This window comes from Epithele typhae, assembly GCF_022376455.1.
Source record: "Epithele typhae strain CBS 203.58 chromosome Unknown BXZ73scaffold_44, whole genome shotgun sequence".
NCBI lineage: Eukaryota > Fungi > Basidiomycota > Agaricomycetes > Polyporales > Epitheliaceae > Epithele > Epithele typhae.
The window spans coordinates 52,966-67,750 of record NW_025954235.1 but is presented as its reverse complement, the minus strand read 5'-3'; the positions used below and the strand labels follow the sequence as shown (position 1 = coordinate 67,750).

General features: G+C 58.5%; 5 protein-coding genes across 5 annotated transcripts; 2 read left to right on the top strand and 3 right to left on the bottom strand.

The window, feature by feature from the left end:
- Positions 1–166: 166 nt before the first annotated feature.
- Positions 167–1,963, bottom strand: BXZ73DRAFT_91407 (P-loop containing nucleoside triphosphate hydrolase protein; the record flags this gene model as incomplete). Its single annotated transcript, XM_048025962.1, is given in 9 exon segments — positions 167–402; positions 454–613; positions 689–748; positions 794–1,165; positions 1,207–1,428; positions 1,486–1,560; positions 1,614–1,658; positions 1,678–1,874; positions 1,927–1,963. The coding sequence occupies 9 exon segments, from the start codon at positions 1,961–1,963 to the stop codon at positions 167–169; spliced, it is 1,404 nt and encodes a 467-aa protein (XP_047875371.1).
- Positions 1,964–2,098: 135 nt separating this feature from the next.
- Positions 2,099–2,738, top strand: BXZ73DRAFT_103759 (uncharacterized protein; the record flags this gene model as incomplete). The annotated part of the gene is made up of 4 exons (XM_048015680.1): positions 2,099–2,260; positions 2,328–2,394; positions 2,465–2,605; positions 2,659–2,738. The coding sequence occupies 4 exons, from the start codon at positions 2,099–2,101 to the stop codon at positions 2,736–2,738; spliced, it is 450 nt and encodes a 149-aa protein (XP_047875370.1).
- Positions 2,739–3,400: 662 nt separating this feature from the next.
- On the bottom strand, positions 3,401–5,314 carry BXZ73DRAFT_50872 (glycoside hydrolase family 13 protein; the record flags this gene model as incomplete). The annotated part of the gene is made up of 10 exons (XM_048020519.1): positions 3,401–3,485; positions 3,550–3,682; positions 3,735–4,035; positions 4,095–4,150; positions 4,201–4,280; positions 4,333–4,471; positions 4,526–4,626; positions 4,694–4,874; positions 4,986–5,135; positions 5,236–5,314. 10 exons carry the CDS (start codon positions 5,312–5,314, stop codon positions 3,401–3,403), a joined length of 1,305 nt encoding a protein of 434 aa, XP_047875369.1.
- A 1,768-nt stretch (positions 5,315–7,082) lies between these two features.
- BXZ73DRAFT_103757 (cytochrome P450) lies at positions 7,083–9,397 on the bottom strand (the record flags this gene model as incomplete). The annotated part of the gene is made up of 13 exons (XM_048015679.1): positions 7,083–7,237; positions 7,290–7,318; positions 7,377–7,409; positions 7,465–7,698; positions 7,757–7,786; positions 7,843–8,043; positions 8,101–8,167; positions 8,219–8,469; positions 8,532–8,704; positions 8,783–8,866; positions 8,929–9,066; positions 9,118–9,215; positions 9,268–9,397. The coding sequence occupies 13 exons, from the start codon at positions 9,395–9,397 to the stop codon at positions 7,083–7,085; spliced, it is 1,623 nt and encodes a 540-aa protein (XP_047875368.1).
- Positions 9,398–11,155: 1,758 nt separating this feature from the next.
- On the top strand, positions 11,156–14,155 carry BXZ73DRAFT_50822 (beta-glucosidase; the record flags this gene model as incomplete). The annotated part of the gene is made up of 9 exons (XM_048020511.1): positions 11,156–11,309; positions 11,363–11,795; positions 11,850–11,951; positions 12,004–12,102; positions 12,162–12,255; positions 12,304–12,610; positions 12,665–12,824; positions 12,875–13,693; positions 13,744–14,155. 9 exons carry the CDS (start codon positions 11,156–11,158, stop codon positions 14,153–14,155), a joined length of 2,580 nt encoding a protein of 859 aa, XP_047875367.1.
- Positions 14,156–14,785: the final 630 nt, after the last annotated feature.

The following is a 14,785-nucleotide window of genomic DNA, read 5'->3' as shown; positions in this document are numbered from 1 at the left end:
CTCGCTCTAGACCCTCGGGTGACCCACGATGGGTCACCACCCATGCCCACCCATGTATATAGACGCCTACCCGTGATCGTGATGACCCGGGGGTCCGTGGGTCCGGGTTTTGTGGGTATGGGTCCGGGTCATGCTGCGAATACCCATGGGTGACCCATGGTGATCACTACACCCGTCTCCGCCACTGCTGCAGGAGGGCGACAGCCTCGTTCAAGTACACGCCCGTCCGGGTGATGGGCACCACAGATCGCCATAGCCGTGGTCTTGGGGCATCGGGCTCGTCCTGCGAAGGCTCCTCGACTGCGTTTTCTGTCCCCCCGGAATCCGGGTCGGCCGGTGGATCGACATCCATCATTCCACCACCCTCACGCTCGCAGTGGTCACAGCACGCGCCCAACGGGTCTGCAGAAGCCAGCGGTGAGTAAACGTCATATCGGTTATAGATAAACTCACTCTGATGGGGCGGATTGTCAAACAGATGATCTGCGACCTCACGACGACACTGGTTCTCAGGTGCTTCAATCCACGAACGTAAGTCGTTGTCGATTTCCTTCCTGTGCTGGACCGGATCCCCTGGCTCACAATTTGCCTTGTTCACCTCTTGGAAAACGGACTCTTGCACTAATAATATCGCTCGCGCGCGAATGTCCGGACGGCGTCCAGCACGTCCAGCGCGTTGAATCTAAACTGTAAGCGAGTCTGGCACCATGAACTGCACCACTAGCTCAATGTCTGGTACGTCGCAGCCCTGTAGTCATTCGGTCAGCGTCTGAAACTACAGGACAACGAATACATACCATGCGGCTGATTCGGTGGGGATCAAGATGTCGACAAACCCCCTTCGAAAGAGCTCAAAGGTGAGCCTCTTCGATAGGTCCCCGCGTTGGGAATTGTATTCCTTAACGCGATCACGCAGGCGTTCCAGAAGCTGATTGCGAAGCCACTCCCCCGCCTTGATGAACAGCGCAATGTCGTTGAAGAACATGATTGACCAGGTGAGTTTTTCTGCTCGCTCGGCATCTTCTGGGACGAGGAACCCGAGCTCCTGGATGCTGGTCTTTGTCCCCTTCATCTTCCGCACCTCCCAGCTGATGTTTGGGCGATCATTACCGAGGTTGAGGTGGAATGAGTGCTGAGCGGAGATATGGAGGGCATCGCGGACTTTCTTTAGGGCATCGGGGTCAGTGTGGCGGAGGTCGCATGGACGGGAACATGTAGCGGGACGAGAGCGCGTAACGCCTCGAGCTGCCCGTACTCTGGTCGGAAGCTATCTCCCCACTGTGCAATACAGTGCGCCTCGTCGACGATGATGTTGAGGATTCTCTTTGAGAATTGTGGGTCACTGAGCAAGGGCCGGAAGCGGCCGCCGGCGTCGAGGCGAAGCTCTGGTCCGAGTATGACGATGTCATACTTCCCTTTCTTGATGTTCTAGTGGTGACGTTACCACACGCACGCGTATGTACTGCCATGACGTTTACAACATACCTCGTGCATGCCATCATCATACGTCTCCCCATTTACGGCAACTGCGCGCAGCCCCCACTCGCCGAACTTCCGAGCCTTTCATCATCATGTGAGCCCTTCTCCGGTTCTCCTGGTTGATATACACTCACCTGGTCCAGTTCCAGCACGTTCAATGGAGAGATGATGATTGCGGTCTTCCCCTTGCGTACAAACAGAGGAAGTGCAAACGGAGGGTCTTCCCCATCCCGTTCCAGCCATAGAAGTCGAGTCAAGACCAAGAAGCATGCTCTCTGCGATGTCGAGCTGCTCCTTGCGCGGTGTGAGCTTGACGCGCTTCTGGCACTCCGTAATCATCTTCTGCCTTGTAGCAATAGAATCATATCTTGACCTCTTCTTGGCGTCGGCCCGAGCTTTGGTGAGAAGCTCAAATGATCGTGGGTGCCGCTTCTCGACAGCGTCTACACTGTGGGCGCCGGAACGTCGTCCCAACGTCGTCCATGGGCTGGGGAATATAATGTGCAGTGGAATATGCTCTTGCCTCTCGCAGTGCTACGTTACACGCTGTCGGCTGACTAATAGATTACATAACGATCAGTTGGTGACCGTTGTCACGTATGTGCATCCCGCGCCCGAAATGCACCAGACCCTCCGGCAAGCGGAGCGTAGCGCTGGAGGGTCTGGGAACGAGACTAGGCCACCTGCAGTCCATCCTCGTCCGCGCGTCGATCCCGCCGACGGCATCGTCTTCACGCTCGGGCTGAAGATGTCGACGATCGTCGCGCTCACCGCGGAGGCGGTCCTGCACCACTCGCGCCGCGCGCCGAAGCGGTCTCGCGCGAGATGTGCCTCGCGCGGTGCTCAAGACGGTCGGGATCGGGAAGACGCTGAGCGCGAGCGACTACCGCACGATCGACCCGCTCGCCGGGGTGAGTGTGTTTGTGTGTGTGTGCGGTGTGAGGGGCGGGTGCGCTGACGCGTCGGTCGTTCGTTCGTTTCGCAGCTGTGTTGGATCGAGACGGCGTCGATCGCGTTCGAGGAGAGCGCGATGTCCACGGAGCGCCTCTGCGCGACGAACTGGCCACGGCGCGTGCGGTGCTCGTGGGCTGCGTGCCGACGCTGCAGAAGGCGGTCCCGTACCTTGGTGAGCACTTCGGTGTTGGCTCTGTCATCTGTGGCTGATTGTACATTGGCCAGCGGACGCGCTCGGGCAAATCACTAAATCCAATCATTTGTTCAATCAGCAGGCGCGCGCGCCCTATGGTGACCGCACGTAAATTATCGAGGACAATGATACTATCTTATTGGCGAGTTTGTTTTTTTGCTTCCTGTTCAACGCCCTGGAGGGCCAAGCCCTGTGATAGGCGCTCAGTACAGTCATATGGCCAGTGAGAGAGAGAAAGAGATGCGTATATGGGACGGAGACGTGTCGGCCCTGCGGGGGCCGGTTATTGGCAAGTGACTCAATCGAATCTACCAATTTCCGACGGGCCGACGCCTATGTCGTGAACACGCTTAGTCAAACTACTGCTATCCCATACGAGGGGATGGACGACGCGGCATTAGGTCTACGTGCACTTGCGGCAAGCTCCTGCCGTGCCGACCAAGGGTCCGCGTCCTGGACTCCTTGACCAGAAACCAAGCCCAAGTTCAGGGGTAGAACATATTCCACCATTGAGATACGGGATAACCGAGACGCATAAGATAACGAGCGCTAGTTAGAGTCCATCCAAGAAGCGTGGCGAGGGGGTAAGTAGGAATGTGGTGGAGGCTCGGGTTAGTGTGATGTGGTGCAGTGCGTGGATGAAGTCCGTGTCTATCGTGTAAGTCCAGAGGGGGGACGGAGGAGGGAAGGGAGGGGAGAAAAGGGCGGCTCCTCGCAGCTTCGTGCGCGTCGTGGTCGTGGTCCGTCGTGGTCGTGCGTGAGGCAGTGCCGGGCTTATGAGAGCTTCGCACCGGTGTGGATCGCCATGGCGCTCCGTGCACCGAGATTGATGGTCACGTATCCGTCAGAGACGGTGTACCTAGCACGGGGCGCACGGCGGTCAGTGCCACAGTCGCTCGCGGCATCCCGGGGTAAGTACTCACGTCGTGCCCGTGCACTGGCCGCCCGAGAGCGCGCCACCGACGACATCGCAGTACTTGCCGTCGGGCAGCGACGTCTTCACCTTGACCGACCAAGTCGAGTCCTGGTTGTTGATCGCGACGTGGCCGAGCGAGCCTGCACGCCCACAATCAGCTCCTCCATCTCCGAATGCTGAAGAGGTGCTCACCACGCCCGAACGCGATGCGCTGTGACGAGCCGGCGGACCAGTTCGTCATCGCCGCGCTGCCGACGTTGTTCCGGAAGCCGACCATGCCGGAGATTGCGGTCCAGCGGTGTTGGCAGAGCCAGCCGTTGGCTCCGCCGTTGCCCGAGCAGGTGCCGTAACCGTTGTTCGGGCCTCCATCGTCGGTGGTCGAGTACGAGTAGCCGGAGAGCACGGTGGGAGTGCCGAAGGGGTGTGCGAGGGAGAAGACAGACGCGAGCGTGTAGGCGTTCTTGGCCGACGTGGGCTTGAGAGTGCCGGGGTTCTGAGACGTGGGGGTAGAAAGTAAGAATAGGTAGGCGCGCAGAAGGCACAGAGACATACACGCTCGGTGTCGTGGTTGGCGACGAAGACGTTGGCATTGGAGCTGGAAACCCAACCTAACGAGGGAATGAGAGCACGTTCAAAGTCAGCGAACGGAGGCGCTTACCGCGACCATCCAGAGTCTGTAGGTCGGAGAGCTTGGTGGTCTCAAACATGGCGCTTGCAAGAGCATCAGTGTACCGGAACCTAACACGCAATCAACGAAACATCCTGAAAGCATCATTCAAGATGCACTCACTCCTGAACGTCACCGATGGAGTGTACTGGTTCGGGTGAAGGCTGACCGGATCCGAATACGACCTCCTGCGTGATGTAGATGGACTTGCCGTTCTTGTTAATCCGCGACAAGATGTTCTGAATGTCGGCCACGGGCATGTCTGATTCCGTCTGTCAGCGAGGCATCATGAAGGCAAGCAGTGCAAGGCACTCACGCTTCGCAGCATCCAGGCGCAGACCATCAACGCCCAAGTTGATGAGGTCCTGGCCGTACTGGGCCAGCCGGCCGCGGACATAGTCGGTCTCGGTCGCAAGGCTGGGAAGCGAGACGGAGTAGAGCCGGTCAGCAGCACTCATGATTGAGGCCAAAAACGGGGACGCACTCGGCTAGACCGGCGAGCTCGCAGAACTGGACCTCGGTCGCGTTGTTGTAGTCGTTGATGCCGTGGTGGCAGGAGTGGAAGTCCCAGCCGGTGTAGGTGCCCGGGTAGACATACTTCTGGAACGAGGAGCCGGCAGTGCCCGTGCCCGAGGTCTGGCCCGACATGTGGTTCCATACGGTGTCTGCGGAGAGACGATGCTGCCGATGAGCGCACGATGGGCGAAATTGGGGGACGCAGGCGAGAGTCTGGGCTCTGCGGCGCGCGGGGGCAGTGCGAGGAAGAATAGACGTACCAACAATAACAAGCACGCCGGCCGAGTGGCAAGTGTTGATCATGCTCTGGAACGCATCGCGGTCGCCGTGTTTGGAGACGAGGTTGTAGGAGACGGCTTGGTAGTCCGTCCACCACTGGTTGCCCTGAATGTGTTCTTGCGGCGGGCTCACTGCGCAAGCGGCAAGGTTGCCGTAATGAGCTCGGGCCGCACAAAGACGCCCGAAGGCTGCAACGGGGAAGGGGCGCGGAGGGATGGACGGGGAACTGACCAGAGACGTAACCGTACCCTGCGGGACCGATGAAGTTCGTGCACTCGGCGGCGACGCTAGCATAGCTCCACTGGAACATCTCGATGATGACGGTCTTGGAGTTGGACGGCGAACGGGCGTCGTGGGCGTGGAGGTCACGCGCGGCATGGCGGGCAGAGGCCGGGGCGGGCGCGCAGGTGGCGGCGAGGGTGACGAGAACAGAGAGTGCAGACCAGGAAGGCATGGCGGGAAGGAGAGTGCGGCCTGCAAATGAGTGGGCAGGAGGTATCGGGGAGAGAAGAGAAGGAGGCGTGAACGGCTCTGGTCCGTCCGCCGTGCTTTTGTAGCGACGCTGTGACGCTGTGAAGGGACGCCCGCGACTGGAGCCGCCCGTGGCGAGGCTGTCGTCCAGTTGCCCCGATCATCGTCACCTTCCGCTGGTTGTCGCAGGTCCGTTCCAGACTTTCTAGGTTGCACGCCTTGGACAAACGGCGCACAACTTCGCTCAAGATGCCTTGAGCTCTGGGGATCGAAGAGAGCAGTATCAGCCTCGGAGTGAATCAACGCGGCACACACACAAGCACGCACGCTCAGAAATAGGCTAGACGCACGCACAATCCCTCAAACAGGAGCCACCCGTTGAGGAATGGTCTCAGTTAAAATAGATAGATGAACTGTATCCCACCCATGTCAGACCCGCTTGGAGCTCAGAGGTCCTCCACAGCCCGTAGCCAACGAAAGTCGGACTTCAGGGCAAATCTTTCACAGGCTTGTTGGTAGCCGTGCAATACGCCTTCGAGAAGCGCACTCTATTGCGTACGTCAGTCTATTGATGTTCATGAAACATGTCAGCTCACCTGATATAAGTATTCGCATGGTGTCTTCCGAGTCCCCGCACACGCCCAAGGAAAGGTGCTTATATGCGTCGGTAGAGGGAGTGTAAAAGCACCGTAAGGGCATGCAGTGAAGGTCGACGTGTGCTCTGCATATATGCTTTCCCCAAAATCTGCGCGACGAGTGGTATGCTGTGGTATGTGCCACTACTGAGCAACGTGTAGTTCACTTGGGCGGCTTCCCTTGAGGCTGTGGACGCGGAAGGGGGAAGCTTTTGGGGGGCAGGATGGGTGGGTGGTGGTGGGGCAAAGGAAACATGCGACAGTGCGCGACTTGCGAATCACGAATTGCCAACGTGATCCCATCAATCTTGAATCTTGATAGATGAGGGGATTCACGTCTTATGCTATGACGTCATTAGAGTCAGACACTTCATCGAGTATACTTGGTGTATAGGACACTACAGCCATTATCAGCACGACAGGCCTGTTTTTTTAAAACATCACACACAAGACTTTCAAGCTCAAACGAGTCCACCAGGCCTTACCCAGTCGACACCGTCGGGTCCCGGTCCTGGGTTAGGGTCACTACCATAGGCATGATGAGTCTCCGGGGTATGCTACCCTGGTCTTACTACCACCATCGTCGCTACCTCTCGTTTTTTATCCCCGCTATAGATGTTGATCTAACGCACTTGCGACGGCCTCAAGATTCACCTGAGGTCCACCACCCCCGGATCCTTACAGACGCGGATATCGCTTCACGCGCGAAGGGGTCGCTACGGCTCGCTACTCATGGGCAAGCGTCCCGTTGTGACTCCGCACGAATTCCTCTCTGTGTGATTACTTTTTGAACGAGCCTATCGATATGATAACGGCCGGAAGGTTGATTTTGTGTTGAAGATATTGGGGGGATCTCATCACCGACATGCGACAAAAGTTGGTTGGAGGCCGACTTGTGCAACGTGCGCATAGAACTACCAGTTGCACATCGACGTATGTCATATAGCCATTAATCCTCTGCTACACACGTGCCTACGCGGCCATGCTGACATTGAGATACATCTCCGGCGTCGAGCTCTGAGCGCTGGTCGAAGGGTAGGAGATCCCGGCAAAGTTCCAAATGATCGGCTTCTCGCGCGGGCCCGGTTCGAATTTGACCGCGTTCAGAAGTATGTATAGGACCATCTCTGCGCATACCAAGTCAGTATCCCGGACGCGGAGCTGCGCCAAGCTACGTACTCATCTCCAGCTGAGAGAATTTGAAGCCACTGGAAGCGAAATGAGTGAGTGATGCGCATGGACCCTTGTACATGTATGGAAACCTACATGCAGGCGTATCCGCCTCCGAGGAACGTCATCCTGCAGCCAGTGCGATCAGTCACACGTTCAGAGCCCATCGTGCGTGCGCACGCACAAATTTGCATAGATCCCAGGGATCCGCGCGTCGTCCACGGCCTGCGGGAGTGGTTCGAGCCAGCGTTCAGGTCTCCAGACCTCCGCGTCCTCGCCCCATAGGCCCTTGTGGGTGTTGCACGCTCGGAGGTTGACGAGGAGCGTGGTGCCCTTCGGGATCGGAATCTCCGTTATGAGTCGCCCGTCGACCCCGCGAATCGGATCGGACAGAGGGAGAATGGTGTCCTTCATAGCTCTGGCGGAAATCGTCATTATGGGACTCAGGAACCCCATATGACGTGTGCGGATCTTACTCTCGGGACGTAAGCGCGACCGGGGCAAAGCTGGCGATCGGGGATTTCAGTGGGGGATATACCAGCGTGAGTATCGATGGACGTACAGTCGTAGCGTCTCGCGGCAGATGGCGTCAAGGTAAGAGAGCCGGTTCAGGTCGTCGTACGAGATGTTCTCGCCAAACCGATGGTGGGCTTCGCGCAGTTCATCGCGCAACTTGCGTTGGACGTCCTGGTGCTCGGAGAGTAGATGGAGGGCGCGTGCCAACCCGTTCGAGGTTGTGTCTGTTCCAGCGACAATGAAGGTCCTAATGAGTACGTGTGAATCAGCCCAGAACGAGAGGATAAAGTGAGGCTCCGCGCACGCCATCTGAGCGAGCAGCTCGTCATCAGGCAACTTGTCGTCTTCGGCCGCGAGCATGTTCTCCCTCACTGCATAACGTCAGCCCACTGTCCTCGAGTGAAAGCACAAAAGACACCCACACAGCACGCTCATGACGTCCTTTCCCTCCCCGATCTTCATCAGCAGGTCTTCGTCGCCACGCTTCAAGGCTTCCTTCCGCTCGTTGAAGAGCGCGGTGCATCGTGCGGACACGATGTCGAAGTTGTTCTTGACACGCTGTACGCTCCTGATCGGAAGCCTGTCAAGTAGCCATCGACGGAACCGCATTGGACCGAGGTAGTCCGCATACGGCAAGAGCTCGCGCAGCGCGCGCACCTCCGAGTTCGCCGCGCTGGAAAACCGCCGTTCGTAAGCGAACACGAGCAGCGCGCGCACATCAACGCGAGGACGCACGAGAACCCCTTGATCGCCTCCGCGTACGCGTCCTGCCTGTCGTCGATGAGCGAATCGAAGGACGTCCCGAGCCCGCCCTGCCCAACAAGCTCGAGCGCCGTGCGCCCCATCCAGCCGACCATGTCGAGCGGTGCAGGCCCATCGCGGACGCGCTTCTCGAGCGCCGCTTTCAGCTGTTCGGGGAGTCACGTGTGCGTCAGACCGGATACAAGCGCCACAGGCGACGCAAGGTGAGGCGGCGGCACGCATACCTGCGCAGCGATACTACCGAAGACGGGCGTGAGCGCGCGCATGTGCGCCCCCGAGAACACGGGGTTCAACATCTTCCGCTGCTTCTTGTGACGGTCACCTGCGGTAGATAACAGGCCTGGGCCGAGGACGAGCGTGAGGAAGCTACGGAGGTGGTAAGTCGGAAGTCGGTGGAGGGAGGGCGGGGAACCTGCCTGGTCGTGACGACGCCCCGTGAGTAGCTCTCCGCATCCTTGACGAGCATGCTATGCAGAGCTTTGGGGTCGTAGACGTGCAGCCAGGGGACCTGGAAAAACCATCGGCTGTCTGTTCAGACACGAATGGGAGTGGTGCGTACCTGGAACATCCCTCTAATGCGAGCCACGGGCCCGTATGTGTCATTGAGGTTCTTGATGAAGTCCCAGCTGTCACGCGCAAAAATCTGCAGCAAGTTCCCTGGAAAACGTGTTATTGCTGGTATAGTAGTGCCGACAGACTCGGGACGTACCTGTGATGAACGAGCCTGAAGGTGGACCAGCGACATTGCTGAACGGTGGACGAATGACGTGGATGTAAAGAGCCCGGCAGATGGGGCCAAGCACTGCTACAGCAAGCAGAAAATACTCGAGGGACGGCATTGCAGTTGACGGACTGAAGGGGTGTGGAGAGGGCCGAGGTATGCGACTGCGCCTTTTTATGCCAACCGGCGTCCGAAGGGAGCGGCGACCGGGTTAGAGGATGTCAATGCCATTGACACGCTGCACCGAAGCAAAAACACCTTGACTGAGCATGGGGCCCCTTCCATTCAGGAAAGCGGACGTAATGAGCAGTTAAGCTCAGCCGAACGTGTGAGCGTAATCTCTGACGAAGGGACTGTAGGGCGGCAGGGTCCCCATCAGTAAATATGACATTACAATACGTCGCGCAAGTCGCACGAAATGGCCCACGCACCTCACTGTTTGCAGGTAGCACTGCTGCTGGAAGGTCTATTTGTCGCGTGAGCCCACACTCTCAGAAACTGTGTGAACGTCGGTATCAATTGGAGTGGGAGGAGAGAATTTGTGCGTCACACGTCCCAGCGCGCACCCTATCGGGCCGTGAGAGCAAACTCGACGATCCCGAAGTGTGGTAGGCCGGGCTGAGCGGCGTCACCATTGCTTTAGGCACTTCCACCTCCCACCTACAGCCACCTACACGCATATCAATGGAGGAAGAAAGCCGTAAATGCCAAAGGACGAACAGAACGACGATGGTGGATGGGATGAGAGACCGCCGGATATCGATTCAGCTACTTAGCCTCCAATACGGCGGCATACAATGCGTGGGAACGTAGTATTGATATCTAAGCGCCCGGGCGTCCCGACGTGGACAAGCGCGCGACCGGCCCACGGACTGTCCCGTCGTTGTATGCGCGCTTCTCGATTGTTCTGTTCGCTTTCAGATCTGTGACGAGTCGCCCCAGCTTCATGAGAGGACGGCTATGGGGCGACGAGCCCTCATATATATACACGCTCCAGTCCCTGGACATTCAACTCCGTGTCTCCCCTCAACATGCACCCTTCCCGTTCGCCCGTCTGCTCGACTCAGCCGTCCATCTCCCGACGCCCCCCCCCCCCCCCCATCCTTCTCTCCCACTCTCTCGCTTGTCTCTTCAACACTCGACGACATACTCCCAACACCTCTTCAACATCCAAGTTCAAACTAGCGCTCACTTCTACCTCAGCCGCCAACGTCAGATTCCTCAATCTCTCCCAGCGTCGACAAAGGCGCGTGTGGAGCAAGCGAACCGCGCCAAGTTACACCTGTAAATCAGGAAGAGCATCTCGTGAGCACGGCACCGGCGGCAAACGCACCTCCGTGTAGTCAAGCGTCTACATCCGAGGTTTTTCCGTAACTCACGTGCAGCTATCGACATCGATGCTGTCATCCCAACTCTTCCTTCCCTTAGCCTATCTCACAAGTGTCCACATGCCCTCGACGCCATGATCATAGGACGGCAGAAGAAGATGGCCGGCCGGTGACCATGTACAGCGCGGTCGCTTTCAGGGCAACTCCCAAACCGCGACGGTGCCCGAAACGACTGCTCAGCCAACGACTATCGCCAGCGTGCCGTTCTCTGTGGCAACAGCTCGTCATGTGAAGATTCGCGGGGTCGAAACTTGCAGTTGGCCTGCCATCTTGAATCACCCGGACGCGCGCCCCGACTGTCGCGGCTCGCCCCTTAGAGTGAACCCCTAGACGCTCGGATAAACCTCGGCGCAATCCCCATGGGGTATACCCTCATCCCTCATCCCATTCTGCTATAAGAGCCCTTCACCATCCCTTCTCATCCCACCTCTTCTCGCTGCGCGCATCTAAACGACGCGCACAGCTCTCTTCACGTCGCCCTCTCAACCATGTCCAGTTTCGCAAACGCCAACATCGAGGAGGTCGTCGAGCAGCTCACTGTTGATGAAGCCATCCTCCTAACCGCAGGTGTCGGTTTCTGGCACACCCACCCCGTCCCTCGTCTCGGTATCCCTGCGATCAAAGTCACGGACGGCCCTAATGGTACGTGCGTGTGTGTATTCTTTGCATCTCGCTGACCCGCTGCTCTCCATCAGGTGCTCGCGGGAACTACTTCTTCATGAGTACTCCCGCCAAGTGTCTTCCTAGTTCCACCGCGATGGGCGCCACCTTCGACACCGCCCTCATGGAGCGCGTAGCTCGCGAGCTCCTTGCCCCCGAAGTCAAGCTCAAGGCTGCTTCCATCATCCTCGGCCCCACCTGCAACACCCAGCGCAACCCGCTCGGTGGCCGCTCCTTCGAGTCCTTCTCCGAGGACCCGCACCTTTCTGGCATGATCGCTGCGGCATACTGTAAAGGTGTCCAGGCTGGTGGTATCGGCGCATGCATCAAGCACTTTGTCGGAAACGACAAGGAGAACGACCGCTTCGCGTACGACTCGATTATGACCCCGCGCGCTCTGCGCGAGATCTACCTGATGCCGTTCATGCTCGCGGAGAAGTACGCGAAGCCGTGGGCTTACATGACTGCGTAAGCTCTCCTCCTGCGCTCCTATCTCTGTCCGGGCGTTGACCGCGATTGCAGCTACAACCGCGTCAACGGAACGCACCTTTCAGAGAACCCCGCAATCATTCGCGACATTCTCCGCAACGATTGGGGAAGCGACGCGATGGTCATGAGCGACTGGTAAGCCCCTTCATCTGAGCTTCGGCTCGCACGTCGCTGAGCTTTCCCGCAGGTTCGGCGTGTACTCCATCGACGGCTCCATCAACGCTGGTCTCGATCTTGAGATGCCTGGTACCAACAAATGGCGGTCGCTGGATCTCATGAACCGCACGTATGTGTCCCATCTGATGTGTTACGCGAGCTTCTGCTCATCTACATGTACCTGACCAGGATCGCGTCGAGGAAGATTACCATTCGTACAGTGAAGGAGCGCGCGACCAAGGTCCTCCAGCTGGTCCAGAAGTGTGCCAAGGGTGCCCCCGAGGTATGGTGCTTCGATCAACCCAGGCATGTCACTAACCCTCCTCGGCAGGTTTTGGACGGTGACCATGAGGAGCGGACGGGTGACCGTCAGAGTGGCCGCGATATCATGACTGACCTTGCGACTCAGTCCATTGTTCTTCTCAAGAACGAGGGCGGGCTCTTGCCTCTGAAGCCCAAGGAACAAGGAATCAAGAAGATCGCTATCATCGGCGGGAATGCAAAGGCCATCGTCTTGAGCGGTGGTGGATCCGCCGCTCTCAAGCCCAGCTTTTTCGTGTCGCCCTACGAGGGTCTGGCCTCCGCGATTGGCAAGTTGGACAAGGATGTCGAGATCACCTACGGAGAGGGTGCTCGGGGTGCGCTATCTTTGTTTTTATTTCGGAACGACATGAAATTGACCGTTTCTTCAGCATACATGCAGCTTCCAACGCTTGAGAATGAGCTCGAGACTGAGGACGGCCAACCTGGCTGGACGGGCCACTTCTACTCACACGAGGATGATGAGAGCATGACGGCCCTGAAGGACCCGAAGGTGACGCGATACATCGATGAGACGCGTGTCTTCCTCAGGTACGTCTCCGGTTGTTGTTGTTACGTGCTATCGCTAACTTCACCCCCAGCATCGACTACCCGAAGGAGCTCACGAAGCGCTTCACTCTCCGCCTGCGCGGCTTCATGAAGCCGCGCGAGAAGGACACCGATTACGAGTTCGGCCTTCTCTCGGCCGGTCGTGCGAAGCTCTTCATCGACGGCAAGGAGGTCATCGACAACTGGACGCGCCAGATCCGCGGCGATGCCTTCTTCGCCACGGGCTCGACTGAGGTCTACGGCACCACGACTCTCAAGGCGGGCGTCAAGCACGAGGTCCTCGTCGAGTTCATGAACGTCCGCGCGCCCTCAGACTCGGACCCGATCGAGGCCCTGATGGACACCAACGCCGGCGTACGCCTCGGGGGGCAAGTGGTCGAGCACCCCGACGAGCTCATGGCCGCCGCGGTGAAGCTCGCGTCGGAGGCGGACGCGGTCATCGCCGTCGTCGGCCTGAACGCGGACTGGGAGACGGAGGGGTACGACCGGACGACGCTCGCGTTGCCCGGGCGGACGGACGAGCTGGTGCGCAAGGTCGCCGCGGCGAACAAGCGCACGATCGTGGTCACCCAGAGCGGGTCGAGCATCACGATGCCGTGGGCGGACGACGTGCCGGCGATCGTGCACGCGTGGTACGGCGGGAACGCGACCGGGGACGCGATCGGCCGCGTCGTCTCGGGCGAGGTCAACCCGAGCGGGCGCATGAGCCTGACGTTCCCCAAGCGGCTCGAGGACGTCCCCAGCCAGGGCCACTTCCACCACGAGCACGGCACGGTGTGGTACTCGGAGGACCTCTTCGTCGGCTACAAGCACTTCCACCACCGCGCGATCGAGCCCCAGTGGCACTTCGGGTGCGTTCTCTCTCGCACGGCTCTCGCTCTTGCTGACGCGCGCCGAACAGCCACGGCCTCTCCTACACGACGTTCGAGTACTCGGACCTTACCCTCACCGCGCCCGTCACGGCCGACGGCGACGTGCGCCTCGCGGCGACGATCACCGTCGCGAACACGGGCGCGCTGGCGGGTACGGACGTCGTCCAGCTCTACGTGTCGCTCCCGGCGACGTCCGAGCTGACGCACCCGCCGCTGATGCTCAAGGCGTTCGCGAAGGTGTCCGTCGCGCCCGGCGCGCGCGAGACCGTCACGCTCGCACTCGACAAGTACGCGGTCTCGTTCTGGGAGGAGCGCATCCGCCGCTGGGTCGTCGAGCCGGGCGTGTACCGCGTGCGCGTCGGCCGGAGCAGTGCGCCCGCGGAGCTCAAGCACGTTGCGGAGTTCAAGATCGCGAAGCGGTTCGAGTGGACGGGTGTGTAAGGCGGTATTGGAAGAAGTGGATGCGCCGTATGTATAATGTATCATATCGACACGGCCATGAATGCGTTTTTGGATTTTCAGATCTCGCCTTTGTGACGTGACTTGCGTGTCCAGTCATTGTCACTCGGTGACTGTTGGTGTTCTCCTCGGATTCAAAATGCGACAACCTAGCCACGTCCTACTCCTTCAATCACTTACCAAAGGTGAGCATACGCATTCTTTGTTTCATAGCTGATATTATGGTTTACCTCGCTCTTACTAGCATCCAATCATCTGGCCAACTTATCCACACAGACCTATTGGTGGAACATACCCATTTTCATGGTGGGAATATGCTCCGGGGATGCTCGAGTGTTTCATCCAATGCGGGGAAGACCACTGTGAACGTGCGTACTATCCATTCATCCATGCTGAGAACACACTCCTGTGCGCTGTTCCAGATGGTGCTGGCATAAGTACAGCCAAGCCCGCAGCGAACTTCGTTTCAAGCCTACTACCCGGTGCGCAGCCATGTTCGGCACCGTCAGGCTTCCACGAGTGAACGACATCTCATTGACGACCTTTCCGTGTCTAGGATCGCATTGTTCTTGCTGCGCATCTCCAGTGATCGGATACATATTTTTGGACCAT